The sequence below is a fragment of the Crassostrea angulata genome, chromosome 6, assembly GCF_025612915.1.
Source record: "Crassostrea angulata isolate pt1a10 chromosome 6, ASM2561291v2, whole genome shotgun sequence".
In the NCBI taxonomy this organism is placed as follows: domain Eukaryota; kingdom Metazoa; phylum Mollusca; class Bivalvia; order Ostreida; family Ostreidae; genus Magallana; species Magallana angulata.
In genome coordinates, this window is record NC_069116.1 from 36,779,529 (window position 1) to 36,802,292 (window position 22,764).

General features: G+C 33.9%; 1 protein-coding gene across 1 annotated transcript; it reads left to right on the forward strand.

Moving 5' to 3' along the window:
* Positions 1-10,508: 10,508 nt before the first annotated feature.
* On the forward strand, positions 10,509-22,717 carry LOC128188379 (uncharacterized). The gene is made up of 15 exons (XM_052859389.1): positions 10,509-11,205; positions 15,305-15,519; positions 15,847-15,937; positions 16,044-16,143; positions 16,234-16,688; positions 16,791-16,976; positions 17,233-17,326; positions 17,450-17,563; positions 17,655-17,820; positions 17,929-18,008; positions 18,231-18,329; positions 18,460-18,589; positions 18,822-19,014; positions 21,311-21,453; positions 21,717-22,717. Exons 1-15 carry the CDS (start codon positions 10,647-10,649, stop codon positions 21,831-21,833), a joined length of 2,742 nt encoding a protein of 913 aa, XP_052715349.1. The 5' UTR covers positions 10,509-10,646; the 3' UTR covers positions 21,834-22,717.
* The last annotated feature ends 47 nt before the right edge of the window (positions 22,718-22,764 follow it).

Genomic DNA, 22,764 nt, shown 5'->3' on the forward strand with positions numbered 1-22,764 from the left:
TGTCTCCGCATAAAGTACACATATTTATGCAAAAGCTACAATGAAAAACTACTCTTAAAATCATACACTCTAGTTGCAGGCGAAATGTCAAAAGAACGTCAAAAGGCTGAATTAACTTCCACAAAGTGTACTTCGTGTCTAACAAACACACTACTAATCCTGTGCATAGCATGTCGTTCTTTTTTTTCCCTTTTTTTTAATTTAATGTCATTTATATATGATAAAAATATCAAATGATATATATTATAGTGATATATTATAGAGAAAAACATATTTTTACGCTCCATGGAACCATGAACATATAACAGTGTACGTATATGTCCATGTAAAAGATAATTACACACATTTCTTTATTTACTGAACTCTCTAGTTGATATTTTACATCTTGCTCCCAGAACTTAATCTTGGGATGCTGTGTAGCAACCTCTAATGATACAACGTCCACTAATGATATAATGTTGCATTAGTGGTCAGGATGTTGACCACTAATGATATAATTTTATCATTAACGAACAACCTAACCGTCCGCTAATGATATAATTTCAGATTTATATCATTAGCGGTCAAAAACCGTAACCTCTAATGATATGAAAAAAAAATGAGAAATAAGTACTACCTTGACCACTAATGATACACATTTGCACAAATTTTCAATTCCATTAGTGGATGGATTTGCAACCTTAAATGATAATGATATAACATGATAAAAGATATATATATATATATATATATATATATATATATATATATATATATATATATATATATATATATATATATATATATATATATATATATATATATATATATATATATATATATATATGGGTTTGTTAATTATAGATTAAAACAACGAAGAATATCAATTAAAGTTGGTTGAATTAAAACTACCTAAACAATAGAGATCATGTAGTTGTAACAAAAAATATTAACTTGAGTTAAATATTGACCCGCGTTTCATTTTTCAACATTGAATATTGATTGGGGAGGGGATGGGAGGGGGGAGGCTTTTCTAACGTTGAAAAATGATACCAAAAATCGTGAAATGTATACCCGGATTTCATTTTTCAACGTTGATTATTGATTTTGGATATGGGGGGGGGGGGCGCTTTTCTAACGTTTAAACTGAGACCAAACGTCTTGAAATTTATGCCCGGGGTCATTTTTCAACAGCTTAAAAAAGTTTTTTTTTCTTATTTCTGATGACCTCACACGTTGAAAATTGACCAACTACAGGTTTTGAACTGTCTCTGAAATGGAACTTGCTCTACGCAATTATTATGTATTCTGATAAAAAAATTCAGCTCCATATTTTAATTCCTAATGTCCTTTCTGATATATTTTATTTTATCAAATAAAATATACAATACGACTGCTTATGTTGTATATTTCATTTGATAAATAAAATATATCAGAAAGGACACTAATATTGTCCGATATTCATGCCGATTCATGGATTTTTGTTTTTGTTTTTTTCCCCGATAGCAACAGTTTGTTATTAAGACTAAGAACTGTCTCTTGTTGTTAAGCTGTGTAGATAGAGCTAAAAGGCATATATTTCAAACAACATCGTCTCAAGCCATGGTCCGGAGTCCGTTTATATATACCTCTCTCAATCATGATCGTTCATGTGGGCCGTGGTTTGCTAAGATTGTCAAACCAATACCGGCCGTTTATGTAATATTTCCGGTTAATCGCTTCAACTTTAATTTATTTTGAGAAGTCATGATAATTAATTGACAGCACAATAATGAACAGAAGTCATATTTTTATCAGACAAGTCGCAATCAGTGATTATTAAGGTCTTCCGTTTCCGACGGAAGACCTTATAGTTTTCGTACTGTTTCTTATTAAGGTCTTCCGTTTCCAACTGAAGACCTTTTTGTTTTCGTACTGTTTATTATTTTTTTTTTCCAAATTTTGTGCACGCGATTTCTCGAAAACTACTCAACTGATCTCAACAATTTTTTCACAGATGATGGGACATTATCTGAATTTTATATGTTTTTGAATTTTTTTCGTCGTCACTTCCGGTCCGGAGTTACGGTCGATTTTGTAATTTTTTACGATCAATTTTGTGCAGAGCTGATCTCAGAAACTATTAGAGATATGACTTTGAGATTTTCAGGGTAGGTAGAGCATGGTTTGAAGTTGTGCACTATTTAGTTGTATTGCACCAGTGGTGCTATACCTTGGAGCTCGCTTAGGCACGAAAATGGGGTACAGATTTCGAATCAAAATTTTCATATGTTTTGATCAGTATCTCTTTATCAGTTGATATTTTGTTAAGACATATAGAACAAAAGTAGTAGAGAATCAAAAGTTCTATCCAATAAAATCAAGAAATAGGGGCTGGCCCCTTTAATTAGGGACCAAGAGACTCGTCAAGCCTATTACGAATAACTTGAAAACGATAAATATTTTGTTATGCATTATAAAATCAAAGTTGTTGATCTCTACATTATCGGTTTGAAAAAGTCATCGTCAGGCCCATGTTTGACGTAATTAAGGTTTTTATTCTTTATCTTAATTTTTTTTTTGGGGGGGGGGGTAATTTTGAAATTGTATCGATATTTCATGGTATCATTTAAACTAAAAAAAAAAAAATCGGACGGAAGACCTACTCGTTACTCGTAACGAGGTCGTATCTAGTTATTATTATTTTTTTCCCCAAATTTTGTGCACGCGATATCTCGAAAACTATTCGGCCGAATTCGACCATTTTTTCACAGATGATTGCCAGAAGTTATAATTCTAGAAGTTTTTTGAAATTTTGAAATCGTCACTTCCGGTTCCGATTTACGGCTAATTTTGTAAATTTTTACGACCAATTCTGTGCAGACATAAACTCAGAGACTATCAGAGATATGAATATAAAATTTTCAGGATAGGTAGACCATAGATTGAAGTTGAGCACAATGCAGTTTTTTAATGCCATTGGCGCAAAGTTTAGGAGCTCGCCTGGGCTCGAAAATTGGATACGAAATTTGAATCAAAATTTTCATACGCTTTGATCTGTATCTTTTTATTAGTTAATATTTTGTTAACATATATATAACAAAAGTGGTAGATAATAAAAAGTACTTCCCAACAAATTCAATAAAAAGGGGCTGGCCCCTTTTTTTAGGGTCCAAAACACTTGTTAACTATAATACAAATAACTTAAATACGATAAAGATTTTGTAATGCATTATAGAAGCAAAGTTGTTAATCGTACCAATATCTATTAGAAAAAATCATTGCCACGCCCATTTATTGCGTAATTAGGGATTTTTAGGGGCCAAAGTACTTAAACTTTGACACGATCTATCTAGGGAAGTAGAAATATTTTGTTAGACATCATAGAGGAGAAAATGTTTGAATTTTTGATTGAAATCGATTCCACTTATCAAAACACGAATTTTTGTCCCCATTAAGGATCTAAAGGGCTGGCTTCTAAAATATTCAATCATTTGTATCTCAAAAATGATCAACAATTTTAGATGGGTGTAAGAACAAAAAATGTTAGTATTCTTAAGACCTTTTCAAAGAAATCAAGAAAAAGAGGCTGGCCCCTTTTTTTGGGGGGGGGGGGGGGAAGAGACTCATAAAGTCAATTACAAATTACATAAAAACGATTAAGATTTCGTAATGCAATTTAGAAGCAAAGTTGTTGATTGTAGCAATATCTATCTGGAAAACTCATTGCCACACCCATTTATAACGTAATTAGGGATTTGTATATATTATCTGAAAGTGTGTGTGTAGGGGGGGGGTAATTCTGAAATTGTATCGATTATTCATGGCATGATTTAAAACAGAAATCGCAAGGAAGACCTACTCGTTATTCGTAACGAGATCGTATCTAGTTTAATTAATATTTTTCTTTAACTTGCAAGATTAACAATATTAAATGATGATTAATAAGCTACTGATCTTGACTTGACAGAAAAAAATATTGTGTTCAATACAGATACAAACTTTTTCGTGGGTGTGTTTAGGGAATATTGGACATTTCTGACGCATTCTTACACATTGGTTTTCATCTCATAAAAAATCAGCTCCTGTCTCGAGCGGAAACATCCCAAATTCAAAAGAAAATTGGGGAATTATTTTGCGTCAGCCATGTTATCAACCTTCATTGAAATACTGTAGCGACACCTGCAGCCCGTAGAGGCTAGCAGCCAATAAGGAAATTCATCAAAGTACTGAGAGTACTGGAACAGAAAAATATAATTCTTAATTATCGACATGTTTCAATTAATATCAAAATGATTAATGCTCTAAAATTTGTACGAGCATTGACGACTTCCGAAGCAGTAAAGCTCGCCTGGATAAGAGTTATAAATGCGCCTTTGTTGGATAGAAATGAAATACGTCTATACATGTAATAAGTTATGAAAATAATGTTATTCTAAGTGTAGTCTTATTGATACAAATAGAAAAAATATATGCATCGTATAAAGTAATATTATGATATAAAATATTGATTATGATATTATGATATAAAAGACATGTTAAATTAAAGTAAATTTAAAGGCATAAAACAAATAACAATAAAAACCCCAAGCCAATCCAGTGTGGCAAGATAATTTGTTTACATCGAAGTTGAACATGTGCGTTTATTATCCTTTGGCCTTTTTACTCCCCTGGAAACAACATCAATCGAAAACTAAAAAGACATCGTATTATTACGAATATGAGATAATAGAACACCAAGCATTGTGATCTTGTTTGCATAAAAAAATTATCAAATGTCGCAGTCAAAAATGGCGAAAATCATCAGGTGAAATTGGGATTAATTTGTCTCAGCCATGTTTTGACGTGAATTTGACCCGGATATCATTTTTCAACGTTGAAAGACTGATACCAAAAGTCGTGAAATTATACCTGGGGTCAGTTTTCAACAGCTTGAAAAATATTTTTCAAACTTCTAATGACATCGACACGTTAAAAACTGATCCTGTTGAAAATTGACTCTGACTTCAGAGTTTTGAACTGTCTTCGAACAGAAGTGTAACTTGCTCTTCACAGTTTAATTTTACATGTGTGTACTATAAAAGTTTCGGTTTCATACTATCCGCTATATTTGCCGTCTTAGGTAATTTGAAATTTCAAAGGTTGATTTTTCTTACTTCAATCCTTTAATATTTCATTAGACTGAAAACGTAGTATGTAGCAACCTTTAATAATACATCGTCCACTAATGATATAATGTTGCATTAGTGGTCGGGATGTTGACCACTAATGATATAATTTTATCAAACCCAGGTTAGTTTTCAAACCGGGTCAATATTCTTTGGTACACTGACATAATCACCATTGTTAAAGTAGTTTTAATTCAGCTATCTTTAATTAACGTTCTTTGTTGTTCTAATATAAAATTAACAAACCCACATTTTCAACTTAACAACAGATTAGTGATTCAATTGTGCTACAGACCACAATAGCAAATAGTCTTATGAACTGGACCTTTTTTATGCTAATCCCGCTTCAAGTTTAACACTAATTTTTTTAATATCGTAAAATTGCTTTTCTTCAAACTTTCTTCAACTAAACATATTTAGCACAACTCCTTTTTGATTAATGCTAATCAATTTTGGATCTTCGAATTCAAGTAAACCGACGAAGTCGTAAATTGTATGTATTTTGTTTGTATGCGACTATTTCAGTTCAAGTAAAAACGCAAAATATCAGGGGCAATGTCAGAATGGTGTATTTTACAATAAAGGACTATATCTATGATCAAATAACTGCCCCCCCCCCCCCTAAAATTTTAACCAATTCTTATGTAGTATCGTATCAAAATCAAATCTTTATCCAACGTTATACAGAGGTTGTCTAACATATTAGACTCAACATTAGTCACTATTGTCTCTGACCTGTCCATCTATGACGTCACTTAAGCATTTTTTCCCAAATGTAAATATCGTCATTTTTCCTTGATACTTTGCCCTTGTAAGTATAGAGCGCAGGTATACTCAAATACGATTTAATATTATATTAAATTATATCATATTTTATCATTAAAGGTTGCACATCCATTCACTAATACAATTGAAAATATATACAGATGTGTATCATTAGTGGTCAAGATAGTACTTATTTCCCGTTTTTTGTCTATATCATTAGAGGTTACAGTTTTTGACCGCTAATGATATAAATCTGAAATTATATCATTAGCGGACGGTTAGGTTGTTCGTTAATGATTAAATTATATCATTTGCGGTCAACATCCTGACCACTAATGCAACATTATATCATTAGTGGACGTTATATCATTAGAGGTTGCTACAATGCTGTCATCTACATGTAGACTGGTGGTATTGCATAACTACCAAAGGCTGATTGCAAAGATACAAATGATGAGATATACATGTACGTATGTGTTTATAGATACTGTCATTGGTTTAGCAAATCAAACTACACCATATATTAAACGATGCTGAACTAATTAATAAGTTGGAAGCAGAGTGACATCATTTACTGCTTCCTATAAGATAAACGTATCAGTGATGACATCATCGTGAGAGAAAGGGTTAGTATGCTCAGAATACAATGCAAACTGTGTCAGTTGGGTAATATGTTATTAAAGGTTTTCTATTCTGAAAGAAAAATATTCAATTCATTTATTGACAATTACCATGTCGGCATACAGTCATGAATATGAGTTACATAAAACAAAAACATAAAACATAGCATGCAAAAGTTAAACATTAACTTATAAATCTCCACTACAAATCTACAATGGACAAAACATTGGGTGAACAAAACTAGGCTTGTCCGAAGACTATTATTGGTATTCATAAAATTGGGTAAGTGTTCATTGTTGACTTTCCTTTCTAGCGTTGAAACAGTTTTTTAGAAAACAACATATCCTTCTAGCAGCTGTAACGTTTTTAGGATTGACAAGTTCCTTAATGGGATTGACATTTGTATATGTGTTCACATTAAAAATATCATTATAATTCAATCTACATTGGTCATATTTTGAACAATACAATACGAAGTGTTTCTCATCTTCAATAAACAATTTCCAAAAATTACGTAGACGTTTTTCTCTTGGAATAGGAGGTTTAGAATATCTACCAGTTTCAATAAATAATGAATGAGCACTGATTCTTAGTTTTGTTAGAACAGATCTGTCACATTTTTTTAAAGGTAGTTTTAAGTATTGTTTAAGTTCATATTCATTTTGGTTTACAATTTTGCTATAAAAAGACAATTTTCCAGAGTCAGCTTTACATATATTGTTTAGTTGTTCATGTATTTTGTTTTGATATTGTTCTTTTAACTTGTTCTTTAAAATTTTGTGACATATATTCAAAGAATTGATATTTAATTTTTGTAGCTCTTTGCCAAGATACTCTAGAAGTCCATTTTTTGTCTTCTTTGAATGCAGATGTTACTAATTAATTATTATAGTCATTTTTGTATTCCATATCTTCCAGTCTCTTATAAAATTTGAACATATTCTCAATACATAGATAATACAGAGGAAATTGTCCTAATTAACATAAAACAGCAAGATTTGATGCCTTTCTGTGTACCCCCAAGATGTCTTTAAAAATAAGGTTTTGTGTTTTTTCAAATGTAAATTGTTCTGAAGACATTAAATCACATTTGATGTCGGATATCCATATTTCAGACCCATAAGTCATTACTGGTATTATTATTGATTGATATAATTTTAACATAATTTCCACAGAGAAATTAATATTTGCAAATCAGTTCTTCACAAAAAATATGAATTTTAAACATATTGTAGAATAGGTTATGTGGCTTTGCAGTGTATAGGAAACCTATATATATATCTCTCCAATGTAATCAAGAGTACAATATATTTGGGTAAAATTATACGCATTTAAATTAATTAAGATATATTTTGATATATATGTCTATCATGCATGCAGTGCGATGATAGATGAACATTATACCATGAAATATCATTGTTGCTCATTGCATCCAATATCACATTTTCTTTGATTACGGAATTGTACGCGTTGTTCTCTCATGTAAAATATTGATAACGCTGGCTCCCATTGGCTGTTTCGTAGAATGCAACATAACTTTCAAACCTAAGATAAAACACTGTGCCAGATAATGATGCCAGTGTCAAGATGCCATTTTACATCCGCTTAAGATGCAGGTTACTTTCGTAAAAATTCATGCATAAATGATAGCTAAGTCATTGTCTAAAAAGTATATAACCACTTTTGATTTTAGTGTATCTCCTGACAGGTGAGATATTTACCTTCAAAACTTAATATCATACAAGAAAATAAAAATTCCTATAGGAAAAATAATTTTCCTACTTGGAATATTGAAAATCATACAGAATTTTCTAAAAATAATATTTTATGTACGAGAAAAGTATTTCCTACAGGAATTTAGCTCAGAAAGGTAGTTTTCCTATAGAAAATGAAAATTTCCTATCGGATTTTAAAATCCTATGGGAGTTTTGTCGAATCCTATCGAAATCAAAATTCATAAAGGAAGTTCTTTTTTCCGATATGAAATTCCGAATATCCTGTAGAAAAATTGCTTTCCCCATGAAAAAAAAATATTTTCTCGTAGGAATATATTTTTCAACGGTAAATATCTCATGCACTATTTAACCAATGCTCTATCATATGGCACCTTTGTTTTTTTTAGTTACGTGCACCTTAGACAGGTGCAAACATGTCACTGTGGGACTGGCAAATGCCTGACGTCATGATGTTCAGAGTACATCTTTTAAAACCTACATCCAGATATTTTCCAGTAATAACATTATGAATAAGCTTCAATGTGTTTGATTTATTATATAGATTGATATTTCCCATGGTCTTTCTTTTAATGTGTACACCTACGTATAATTTTGAATTGTTCTAAACGTACGTAACGTTAGTGATAGATGTATCTGAAGGTTATTCATTATATTCAATCTTTAAATAGGACTATCTGTCTTTAGTAACCGATATCTGTTTAATGAAACACTATATCGCGTCAATTTTTGGAACATAAAATAGCAAGACAATACTTAATTTGAGATTTCAATATTCTTTGGTTTAAAGTCCAATTTTTGGAAATATTACTTTCGACAATATATGGTTTATTGTTGACATAACATAAGTTTTGACCGTGCGCCGTGACCTCATTATTGCAGGAATAACATTTTGAATAGTTCATAAAAATTAAGACATATTATTATTATTTTTTTAACATCAAACTATTTGAAACTATTGCTAAATTATGTCTGCCAAAAGGAATAATATGACGTTAAGTTAAAAAGCTATGGTAAAAGTCTTCCTATTTTTTTTATTGACCCTTGTATATAATTTTTGTCATATTTATTTTGTAAACATTTACATGTATAATAGCAAATTCGGATCCCCTTTTGGGTATATACAAGTAAGTTTAATAATTCATTTTTTGATATGCATGCCGGATTCAGGGAGTCAACCAAGACCATTACAGATTTCATTAAACCTTTTTAGTAAGTGCCATACAACTGTATATATATATATATATATATAAAACTTTTACAGTATGTGTATGGTTTATTCTTTTTGTCATTTATGCAGTTGTTTGCACAATTTTGCAGTCATAAGTTCAAAACTTGAATTTTCCAAAACAAACTTAATTACATTTATATATTAAATATACATATACGTGTGTGTGTGTTTGGGGGGGGGGGGGGGTTCGACTTTCAACATTTCAAGATCAAAGTCCACTTTTCAGATAAGACCTTATGTGGGCTCTATTTATAGCAAAAAATTTATATGAATAATTGAGCCCTCCCTTGTCAGCAAAAAATGTTTTCATTTAGCCTGAGCGTCTTATTCGTACGTGACGAGTTTACTAGAGTCATTTTTGCGTTGCCTATCAATTGGAATCTTTGGAATATTCCCTTGTTCCAAAGTCCAAAACCAAAAACGGAAAAGGCATGCCAGGCTGAAAGCATGAGGAAATTATTTGAAACGATTTCAAGCACTAAGCAATTCAAAAACCAGTTTTTCAGATATTTTGAGGTGCTGGTTGATGATGATATAAAGAATGATGTCCTACCCAAACTAAAAAATTAATATGTTACCGTTGCAACAAAGCCAATAGATACATGTATTTGCTTCAATCAAATGATTTCCAAAATACCCTATCTCATGTACACATATTGATTAAGTTTAAGGAAATATTAAGTTTTCCTTGGATGAACACTTTGATTTTGTAAAAAAAAAAATGATGAATTATAGTCTAAAAAAATGTTTAAAATTTTTCGAACATTAAAACAGCATTTGAGGGAACTTGAACCATTCCATTACGCCCTATTGCGTAATATAATCGATTCCTTACTACTGAGTCACATAATGCACCCAGAAAATGGACCTTCGAACCCTACAACTGGACTTTGATACATGTAAAACACAAATATTTAATGAAATAAAGTAAAAACATAGGAATCACGTGGTGGTCTGCAGGTAAGGAAGGCGGTAATATTGACAATCAGCTGATTTTGTTTACAAGACCACGCGGAGATTCCTCGGTTACCCTTCTAGTCCGTGAGATAACTCAATATCAACACAGGTCTATCTCATTGTTTGTTATTACCTTCCAACATTGCAAACCAAGAGGTCCTGGGACAAGCCCATTGGTAACATTTGTATCGAAGAAGAAATACTAGTGACTGAATGATCATGACTTGTGTGAAGAAATTTATCCCGTTAATTTTAGTTGTATCCTCAGCTTTTTCTGTTTGTCACGGGAAAGTGACCGCCCAGAACATGTCAGTGGGGGACAAGGCAAGATGGGTCGGTAACTTTGTAGGAATTGATCAGCCGTCAATTGGTGCCTCTATGTATGATGCCGGGGCCCATCTTGTGTCCAAAGTCGGAGCTCAGGCGGCGGGAATTATTCTGGGAGGAATGCTGCAGGGTACTAAGGACCCCACGGCAGGCCGGGTTGCAGACGTTGTCCTCGATCATCTTTCGGATGCTTACAACAAATCTGGAGTGGGCAAGTGGAACAGGACCATGCTGCGTGACCACCAGAGTCAGTTAGGGGGACTGATTCTCAGCAAAATGGACTTTGTGGGGACGATACATGATATCACCAGACTTGGCGGTGCCCGCATGCTGATGCCTCTGACCAAGGATTCCAAAATGAACAAAGATTGTTATGAAGATGCCATGGACGTCCTGGATGCCGTCAACGAGATGCAGAGAAGCGATCTGGCGTGGGCAAGAGTCAGTAAGTAATGCAAGAATTTTTAAGTTTGGACAATAGTCCTAAAAACGGGAAAAAACTTTCAATTCACCTTATTTTTAGTTAACTGCCTTTTTCGATACAATTGATTTGCTTAAAAGGAGTTTTATGAAAATTCATATTTTAATAGTAACGATTTCAATTTGATAATCCAGTATGTAATATGTAGTATGGAATTTAAAAGGTATCGAATTCAGAATTTTTCCTCCAGATATCTTTTACATTTTTTATTGAGTACAGCTTTTACACTGTACAGTAACCGCTGAAAAAAAATCCTCGCTTTTTTCACGCTGCTATATACAAACCGTAACAATTTGAATTAAAACTAATTAATTTACTAACAGTAAGAAATAATATCAAGTCAGTTGACAAGTGAGACTTTTTTGCATATTTTGTCAGGGATATTTTTTACAGCAAATTATAATGCTAGTAGTTACATAACACTCTTATCTCAAGATCATTAATTTTAAAAACTTTTCGGGGGGAAAAAACGAGACAAAGTTTCTTTGATCCGTTGCACATGTTACATTTCGTATATACAAATAATGGCTATTATTGTGAAAGTGCACTTTGGCTCTACGGTCTGTTGATACTTGAAATGGTGATAACACATATACAATACACAGACTGTACCCAGATACCTTGCGATAGCACTAAATATGCACTGGTCAGTGCAAATAATCACCTACATAATAAACACGAGGGGATAGACGACGGGGACAGTACCGGTATATGTACACATGTACTAACACTGCCGACAGCTTGGTCCAAATACACGATCGGCACGATAGACAATGACCATCAACTTTGATGATAAGAATGACTGAATTCTTTTTGACACAGATTTAATTAAGTAAGCTAGTGTCGTGTGGGTTTAAATATGTTTACAAAATATTGCTATATATACACATTTTCAAGAAGACACATAATTTCTATTTTATCACTAACAAAAATTAAATCATAAATGCTGTGTGTTTTCTTATTATTTAGAATACAGAACATTACAAATTATACACTGTATATTAGAAATCGAAAATGACAATTAAAAACCCCGAAAACAGCGTTCTACGTATCAATATAAACAATAGTGAAAAATCTTATAAATCATTTGTAAACATTAGTTTGATACACATTTCCTAATTTGCGTTCCACGAATATTAAGCCTTATCATGATATGATTACGATGTCAGATTTCAGACCCTATCTTGTTTATTTTTAACCCCATGTTCAACCTGATTGTGGAATAACATATTAACGAAATATTTCCTTTTTGTCATCAGTCCAGATGATATGATATCTACATGTATATATAGTCGATTGATTACTTTAGAGCGATCGACCGCATTGTTAACCTCTTCTTTAAAAATGTGAACTAAAACAGTTTATAATGTAGTTGTTCTTTTTTATAGTTTCTTCAGTAGTTTTAGTAGTAGCGCTAGATTTTGTTTTCTTTGTTTTTACCCATGTAGTTTATTTCTTTTGTACTGAGGAAGAAACTGGTTATCCCGAAAATTTGACAATATATAAATAGTGCCTGTTTGGGAGGGTAACAGTTGAAATTGACACCCCGAGGAAACCATTGTCAACCGACGCGAAGCGGAGGTTGACAATGGTTTTCGAGGGATGTCAATTTCAACTGTTATCCTCCCAAACAGGCACTATTTATTTTGTTATACTGAATGTCTTAATTTCAGAGATTTTTTTTTACTGATTTTATATAGAAATGACGTGAATTCCACGGCGAACCGTACGCGCATAATTTACGCGCATGTAACAACTCGTTTTGTTATACTTTCATGTTAAATACTGAAATCTGATTGGTTTAGACGCAGTTCATAATTTTTTCTATTACCCTCAGCGTTAGCAACGCACTTAGCAACGGGTAACATTAAAAAATGTTACATGCGCGAAAATTATGCGCGAACGGTTCGCTGTAGAATTCACGTTATTCCTATATAAAAGAAGTGAAATTTTCTTTAAAATTAAGACATTCAGTATAACAAAATAAATAGTGCCTGTTTGGGAGGATAACAGTTGAAATTGACACCCCGAGAAAACCATTGTCAACCTCCGCTTCGCGTCGGTTGACAATGGTTCTCTCGGGGTGTCAATTTCAACTGTTACCCTCCCAAACAGGCACTATTTATATAGTGTTACCCATTGCTAAGTGTGTTGCTAACGCTGAGGGTAATAGAACGGATTATCAACTGCGTCTAAACCAATCAGATTTCAGTATTTAACATGAAAGTATAATAATATATTTTGTTCGTATCGTTAGCCATCATTTTTAGTGCTCTTTATATATATCTATATCATTCACTATGGGCAGGTATATGTCAATTTGAGAGTTATAAGCAATGTTTGTGCTTATTATATATAATATAAACACCTGACCCCAATCACTAGAGAGCAAATGTAATACATGTACCAACGCCCATTGGGGTACCCGGTCGCCATTTTTGGTCTTGACGTTCTAAATATTGGACACATCTTTATCTATTTGGGTTAAACGTATTTAGCTGGACATATAATAGCATATATGAAAACTGAACGTGTTTCGTACATCATGACATTTAACTAAAGCTTAAACTATCGAACGCCTCAAATAGCCTGTGAATAAAGATGATAGATAGTTCTATCTTATATGGTGATACACTATACTTAAAAATTACATGATGATACTTTATTTTCATATGCTGATACTTCAACATTATATGCTGATACTCGTCATTATATCTGATACTTCAACATTATATATAGGACGGGATGGGTGAAGGGAGTGGGGGCAGTTTCATGTTGTAAATTTTTAATTTACTGGGGAGGATGTAAACGAAATCTTGAAAAGTGTTAATATTGTTGATTACTCTTAAATTCAACACATACTTCTAGAAAAAAAGGAGAGAGGCCGATTACATATTTTAGTTTATTATACTTTCATGTTAAATACTGAAATCTGATTAGTTAAGACGTAGTTGATAATCCGTTTTATTACCCTCAGCGTTAGCAACACACTTGGCAACGGGTAACACAACGAATTGTAACAAGCGCGTAATTTATGCGCGTATGGTTCGCCGTAGAATTCACGTCATTTCTATACAAAAGCAGTAAACATTTCTCTAGTATAATAAAATAAATAGTGCCTGTTTGGGAGGATTATAGTTGAAACTGACACCCCGAGAAAACCATTGTCAGCCGACCATGATTGCAGTTGCATAATTGATTTGAAAAAAATTCTGCAGTTGATAAATTTTCACTTGTAACCTCGGTGGCATCGCTTCAATGTATTGATAGATGTTTATAGCAGCTTATCGAGCGATAAATGGTAGATATTTAACGTTCAGTCGTCCGTCAGACGATTTCTCAAAATCGCCCGACAGACAAGTCGACCTTCGGTCGATTTTCGTCTTCAGTCGGTGTCTACCGGTCGACAATTATGAAAAACCCGAATGCCTAAATGTTGATCGACTGACGACGGACATTATAAAACTGTCTGTCGAAGGTTGCTATACGGACTATTTAACAACTGATTCAACTTCAGAAATCTGCCATCGACGCAGTTTAATTTAGGTTGACGAACACAAAATTGGTCGGCCGACGAAAAAAAAGTGATATCGGCGGGTGTAACGGCTGATGATCTGTCGACTGTCACCCGAAGAATTTTTGCTTCAGATACCGTCGGCCGTTATTGCAAATGTGAATGGGGGTTTACAGCAGATTTATAATATAAAGTTTACAATGTATTTTAAGTTCACATCTAAGGATAGCGGGGAAACAAATACTTGATCGTCCAACTGAGGCAAAGTAAGACGTCATGACCATTGTGACAAATTTAGGCTTTGCAGAATCTTACACATAATAAACCATGATAGACAGATAAACACAAGCAACTTGTATAAGTTTGCTATATTATTGATAAACACAAGCAACGTGTAACAGTTTGCTATATTATTGATAAACACAAGGAACTTGTATAAGTTTGCTATATTATTGATAAACACAAGCAACTTGTATAAGTTTGCTATATTATTGCTTGATAAATCTTTCATCACATAGAAACTTTAGGGTTTTTTCCTTGCTACTTCAGTGTTTGACGCCACAGGCAAGATACCCTCCGGAGTGCTAAGAGGACACACTACCTCGTTAGGATCCTACGACTCTTGTCTAGCAATCCACGGCAGGATTCCCAGAAACATTGTCATCGGCGCTCTAAACAAAACCGCGTCCCGTTACCCTCGGGAATTTGATACAAAATATTGCCGAGCTACAATGGCCCTGGATCCCTCTGTGCTAGGGGGACTTGTGAGTACTAAATCACTAGAAATCAATATTTTGATATCATTACTGTCATGATAAGGTTTATACCAACTTCTGTGGTATATCATTTTTTGTGTTGACTTATATTTCTTTGATTTTATGGACACCAATTACCACGAATCGACACTTTTTGATTTGCTTATGAACAAATCCCGAGAAAATTACAATTATTTTAACCAGTCTACTCGTCTTTGGTAACTATAAGTGAACAGCGATGAGGGAAAATAGGACTATTTAACTGTGGACTGCATCAATGAATATTAGTCTACATGCATGTCTGAATCTTTAAAACATTTCTATTTCTGTATAAAGGACACCCATGGCATTCACCCACTGCTTACATTAGGTATGTGTCTACCAGATTCGTGCAAAGCAGAGGACGTAGATGGGATTCTGAAGTTGGGTAAGAATTTACTATGTTTATTCTATTTATACACTACATGGAAGAAATACCACTCGAGTTAAAGTAACATTCAAACCATTTATCTGAGTGTATCGTCTTACGTCAGGTTTCCTTGGTCGAATCATGGGATCGAGTGCGGATTCAATAGACGTTTATTGTCCCGAGGAACGTTCTATTGGAGACGACACACCGGCGCTTGCTGCAGTGTATGTTAAAACTCTTGTTTTTCAAAATCATAAAGTTAATAAAATCCCCCATTTTTTGTACTTATTTCGTTTTTTGTATGTTTCTTTTAGCATAATTCTGTCCTTCTTTGGATTTTTGGTTCTTTGTGGAACCGTTTACGAATTCCGTCAAGAAAGCAAAAAATCTGCGCAACTGAAGCCGAAATCAGAGAGTAAACATTATGATGTTATAGGTAAAAAAAGTCAGTCCGAGAACGAATACACGTCATTTAACAAAGCGTACGTCCATGACGAACCGAAGACGAACGGTGATATCTCACCGCAAAACGGTGATATCTCAAATCAAAACGGTGATATCTCAAAGCAAAACGGAGGAGGAGTGATACAAAATGGAAACACCAATGTAGAACTTCCGGCTGGGTACATGCACCACAAAGAAGACAACCAATTCAACCCCTCCGCGATTCCGAACGGAAATAACGCGGAGACGGATACAAATAAGTCCTTCACTGTCAACATCAAACCGCACCTTAATACAGAGGCAACGCCCCATAAAACGAGGGACAGTAAGGGACTCATAAACTCTTAAACTACAAATTTAAAAACTTTAAAAGAATGTACATTATTGAATACTTACTTAAAATTGATGAAATTTTATATTCATCAAGGCACACTCGGAGCTATCTTGAAGAGCTTTTCGATCATCACCAATGCCCCCAAACTTTTGTCCGGTAAAAGTGGTCCGGGTGCCATCACATGCCTCCACGGAATCCGTTTTTTTAGCATTACGTGGATTATCTTGGGACATACGTATAACTACGGCCTGGTGACAAATCCAGGTGTCATGACAACAAGTAAGACACGTTAAACGTAGGTACTAGTACATGTGGTAGTTCCAGGCATTTTCAGGAGAAACATTTGGAAAAAAATTATTCAATGAGAGAATAACAATGATATGTACATAGATCTTCAGAAATGAATTTCAGAATTAAATCATAAATTGTGTATTCATAATTTTAATATAACGGAAAAGTGTGTATGCTATATAGTTTCTTGGAGATTATTTCATATGATGTAAGATGTTGAAACAGTGTAATGAATAAATTGTAGTAAACTTTGTGGATGCCGTTCCTATGACACAGCGCTTTACCTATCAGGCGGTGGTAGGGGCAGGCTATGCTGTTGATACATTCTACATGATCAGGTAACCCATATCCATGTAAAATGGTAAACTTTTAATGTTATACAATTAGTTGAAATCAGTCAGAATGACACTAATTATCAAGATTAAGTGAGCATGTTTTGATTTTTTCCCCTTTTCATTTAGTGGAATGCTCCTGGCTTTTATTCAGCTTAAACAGATGGCAAAATTAAAGAAAGATCCCGAGCCAGGGAAGATCGGATATTACGTCTTTTACTACTACTTCCACAGGTTTTGGAGGTGCTGTGTAGAAAACTAATTTACTACCAACGTTTTTCATCCATTTGCTTGTCAATCGATACATTACACTTAAATTTATTTTTGGTTTTAGGCTAACTCCCATGTATATGATCATACTGATGATATACACTTGTCTGACCACATATCTGGGTGATGGTCCAATGTGGCCAAAACAGATAGAATCTGCACAAAACTGCAGAGAGAGCTGGTGGACGAATCTGTTATACGTCAACAACCTGGTGCTGGTTAACAAACAGGTGCGAATGAATGAAATGCCCAAAGAGGACAACGTAAACAATATATATAATTATATATAATTATGATTATGCATATTCCGTTTGACATGTGTTGTGTTGTCCATTTAGTGTATGGCTTGGTCGTGGTTCCTTGCAAATGACATGCAGTTTTACGTCGTCTCCATTGTGCTTCTCTTTTTCCTCACCGTGTAAGTGTCTCTGTCAAACCTTTGGCCTTGTGTCTACATCAATGTTTTGTGTCTGCAGCGATTATTATAAGTTTGAACATATCAGCCCTCAGTTGTAACTTTCTAAAGATTTAAACTAAGATCTTTGTATCAACTGTCATTTTATACCAGTACGATAATAATGCACTTTCATAGTACCAATTTCCTTTATTGAATCTAACAACGTAAAATTTATAACCTCAGTAACATCAAACTGGGCTCCTGTTTTGTTTTCCTTCTGATGACCGCTGGAATCGTTTCTGCTGGGGTCAAAGAGCACACGTACAACGGAAGCTTCTTCACGTAAGCGGCATTTATTCTCGTGCAATGCACTGAATCTTTTGGTGAATCTATGGGTATATTTTACCAGTATTCATCAAGAACGAATAAACATGTAAGTCAATACTTTGAAAATGAATTTCATATGTAACAGGATGAAGTCAGACGGTGGTGCCTTCTGGAACAACGTCTACATAACGCCGTGGTGTCGAGTGGCCGCTTTCTGTGTGGGTCTGTTCCTCGGCATCATTTTCTACAAAAAGCCAAAAGCTTACTTATCAAGGGTACTACTGCATACTCTATATTACGCTTTATGATACAAAAACAATATTTTGTACGATGTGGGGTCCCATGGAAAATAGTATTTTACGTAACTGCGTTTTTTCTATTCAATTCAAATTATAACTATATCATATACCAATATGATGGAATACTAATTTCTAGTTGTAAATTACCTTTGCCTAATGTTGTGCATGTTACTAAAATTTATACGTCACTTTACTGCATTGTTCACAGGTGAAGACTTTCATTGGGTGGAGTATGGCTATCTCAATCGGATTTACTCTCGTGTATTGTACATACAGTGAAAATAAAGAAAATGGCGAGACGTGGTCACGAGAATTCCGTGCTGTGTACGAGTCCGTTGGTAGGCCGTTGTGGGCCGCTTGTGTAGCCTGGGTTATAGCAGCTTGTCATTATGGACGAGGGGGTAAAAAAATCTATTCAAATTCGATGATTAAACATATATTCCTTTCACAAGGGTACTTCCTAAAGGTTCGAGACCGGGTCTCATTATTTCTACCATAGAAATGTTGATGAAATTTCTTGCACTAAGTTTTATTTACATATCTTAAAATTCAGTCATTTATTACACGGATTTTCTAACGGGTCGTCGAATGTTATTCATTTTCACTATTGGATACTGTAGGACGTTGTTGATTTCTTTTTCGTTCAAATCTATGAAAACAATTGTAAAAGTCACCAAGTAGTGACATTTAAAAAGACGACTATCTGCTCCAGGTATTATAATATCAAAGTGAATTTGTTTCAATGGGCTATCTCTTTCTAAGTTAAATTGGCAAATTACGGTATATAATGGCTAAGAAACATGTTTTTAAGAAGTATTTATCTGCTTATTGTTCTGTTGATGCCCCTGTTATATGATTCCCGGTGAAAATAATTACGGCCCCTGAGATATGTGAACGAGTCCTACTTTTTGTTTGGCTTCACGCATAGTTTAAAATACCAGGAAACGATGCTGACATAAGCGCCTTTTAAAGATTTTACGCGATTAATGCCATAAAATAACAGGTTTTTTTTCTTAATCTAATAAACGTTACGGATTGATTATTGCCTGACGTCATGACGTCAGGCATATCTAAGGTTTAAAAGTTGCAATCTCCGAAATGTTCAGTGCAGACAATGGGACAATCAATATCATGATATTTCACAAACAAGATTTACCGATGCATGTTTAAGATATCAGCATTTACATTCACAATTGATGAAAATGTTATATGGCATGTTATAACAATAGCGAGCAAGAGGTTTCAAGTGCACGTGTGTAATCCTGATTTAAAAATAGATCAGGCATTCCACCATATTAAAGTGGGAGGGGATCATCGCAATAAGTTGTAACATATTGTCTATTACGGTACAATGGTATAATTGGCGTTGGATTATCATGATTGCAAGAGAGTCATCAGTTTGGATTAAAACAAATATATATTTATACAGCTGGAATGTTTACTGGAGGAACTAAATCGCCAAAGCGGGGTGTGACCCGATTTTCGTTCAGTTGGGCGATTTCATTAATCTTGAAAAGGGGTCATAACTTGCGTGTCTTACTAAATGTACATTACTACATTTAACAATTATTAATCAAATGTGTTTTTTAATTCGATAAAATTCTTCCAAAACATCCGATCCAAAGTATGATATACATGTATGTAACTGTTTCAAAACAATTGTCAAAAAATTCTTCTGACCCCCTCCCCATGGATCTCTGCCAATGGATGAGTTCATTCCTTGCGTAGATTTCGCGCCATAATATCTCATTCATATTTTTTGCGCGCCGAATAGTTGACGAGTCCGTTGGGATCATGCGAATACCCCAGAGCACACTATGTGTTTACATCACAGGCACGTAGCATCGGGGGTTGGGGTGAGGGAGGCTGCTTCCCCCTCCCCACTTTTTTGGCAGCTAGCACTTTTCTTAACTTTATAGGATAAATGGAAATATCATGGACCCCCCCCCCCCACTTTTGTAGGAGCATGCAATAAATTAAACTGCAAATAAGGAATTCTAATTGAATTGAAGTTACAGTTAGGGTTTTTTTTTCATGAATTTGAGAATTCAAACTTTTTTAATTGCTTGTCAAGATGATTTTGATGAAGCTGCTCGTCAAGATGATTTTGATGAAGCTGCTCACACACATTCTAAAACAATACGTGTTTGTATACCTTTTCATATTTCATATGGTTGGAAATTTTTAAAAATGCCTTTCATTTGATTTTGCATCTTAATATAACAAATAAAATTTAAAAAAACGACTATTTACTCTCCAGCTTTCAAGCTTACATGCACTTACATGTATATGATATGTGTACATTCCTAAAAAACTGAATTAATAAAATCAATGAATTTCAAGTAATATATATGTACATGTTCTAGATCGAAGAAAAGACTGACATTTTGTCTTAAATTTGCACGTTCCGTTTATAATTTTATGATCAGCAGCGAAAATTAAAATTCATTTCTGATAAGATAGCCTAATTAATACTTGCATGCTTCCATTGAATAAATTTGTTTAGTCAGGCAAGCTTTTTGGAAAGCTATTACTTGTGTTAATTCAAAAACCACTCAATGCAAAGGAGAGATATACATGTAAATAGCAATATAATATAAAGGTGCGCAAAGTCTTGCGCACTCAAATTGTACTCAGCTTCGCTAATATTCAGTTATGGCATATAATAAAACTACATTTCAATTTAATTTATCGAAGGTGTCGTAAATTCAATCTTGTCGTGGAGTGGATTGGTGCCCCTGTCCAGGATGTCGTATGCGGCCTACCTTGTACATCCAATGATGATGATGATCTACGTGTTCTCCAAGAGAAATCTTGTGTATCTTGCAGATTTTGATGTTGTAAGTGTATGATTTAAACCCTTTTATGACCTTGTCAGCTTTTCTGACCATGTTTTGTCAACCGTTCGCGTCTGTAAACTTTTCATATTTTAAATTTTGTGAAGATTGGATCAGAGGTGAGCCTGCTGGGTATTCAGTATCAAATCGAATATATAGGAGCGCGTATTTCATAAACTTTTTTCTTTAAAGAATTACTACGTTTGGTAGATCTACAAATCCAGATTTAAATCCTCACCAAGCACTGTTAATACTATTTATTGTAGATTTATCTGTTCCTTGGGCATACGGTGATGACGTTTATGACATCTTTTGTGGCATCACTTGCCTTTGAGGCTCCGTTTATGGCCTTGGAAAAGATAATTGTTGGTGGAAGGAAGTGAAAATAAGGACATAAACAAGGGCCGATTTCATCTCCGGATTCTCGTCTGCTTGTGTGTAGCTATGTTGGTTTATAGATGATATCTTTGTACATACCGAGAGCCATACACCAGAACACTGTTGAACCAACTATTTATCAACTGGACTCCGCCATTTCTCCACGCTATGATATTTCTAATAGACTGTTTAACGAACAGAGCCTGTGATAAATTATATAAAGACTTCCAATATAAACTATCAAGGGTACTTTTTTGCAGTTCGTGATATCTGCTATTTGATGTAAAATTTAGATTAGACCAAGATTAAGTAATAGGAAACTTGAATTACATGCACTTTCGAATTCATTTACTAGTGCCTTTTGTTGATTTTTTCTGGGTTAAAGTAGCAAGTAGCATGTATCATATGTTAATTTGAACATGTCAAGTTAAGCTCAGAATACCAACTTTTACATGTATTAATTCCTTGAACTTACAAATAACATTTTTCATCGCTGTAATGTTTGTTTAATTGATATAGAGGTTGCTCATTTCCTTTTGTGCAAATGACCTCGAAGGCATAATTTGAAATAAAAAATAACACAAATTACACATTCTGTGTAACTGATACCCATGTTTCTTCACTATGGAGCTTTACCTCATATCTTCACCAGAAACTTAGGACATGAAGGAAAATGTTTAATACGTTTTATAACTTTTTGAAAATCGTAACTGTAGATAATTACATGTATATGTATGTCTGCCCACACATGTGAATCGTTTAAGTACTGAAAGATTTTCAAATGAAGGTTCGATACTTCTATATCATTGCTTTTTTACGTAGTATACGGATACTATATTTCTGATTTATCTGTGATATTTTCTTTCAATAAACCTTGCATTTAGCTTTGTGTGGGTTTTTTTGTATATTTTGCAAAGTTAAGAAGTCTTCGATGAC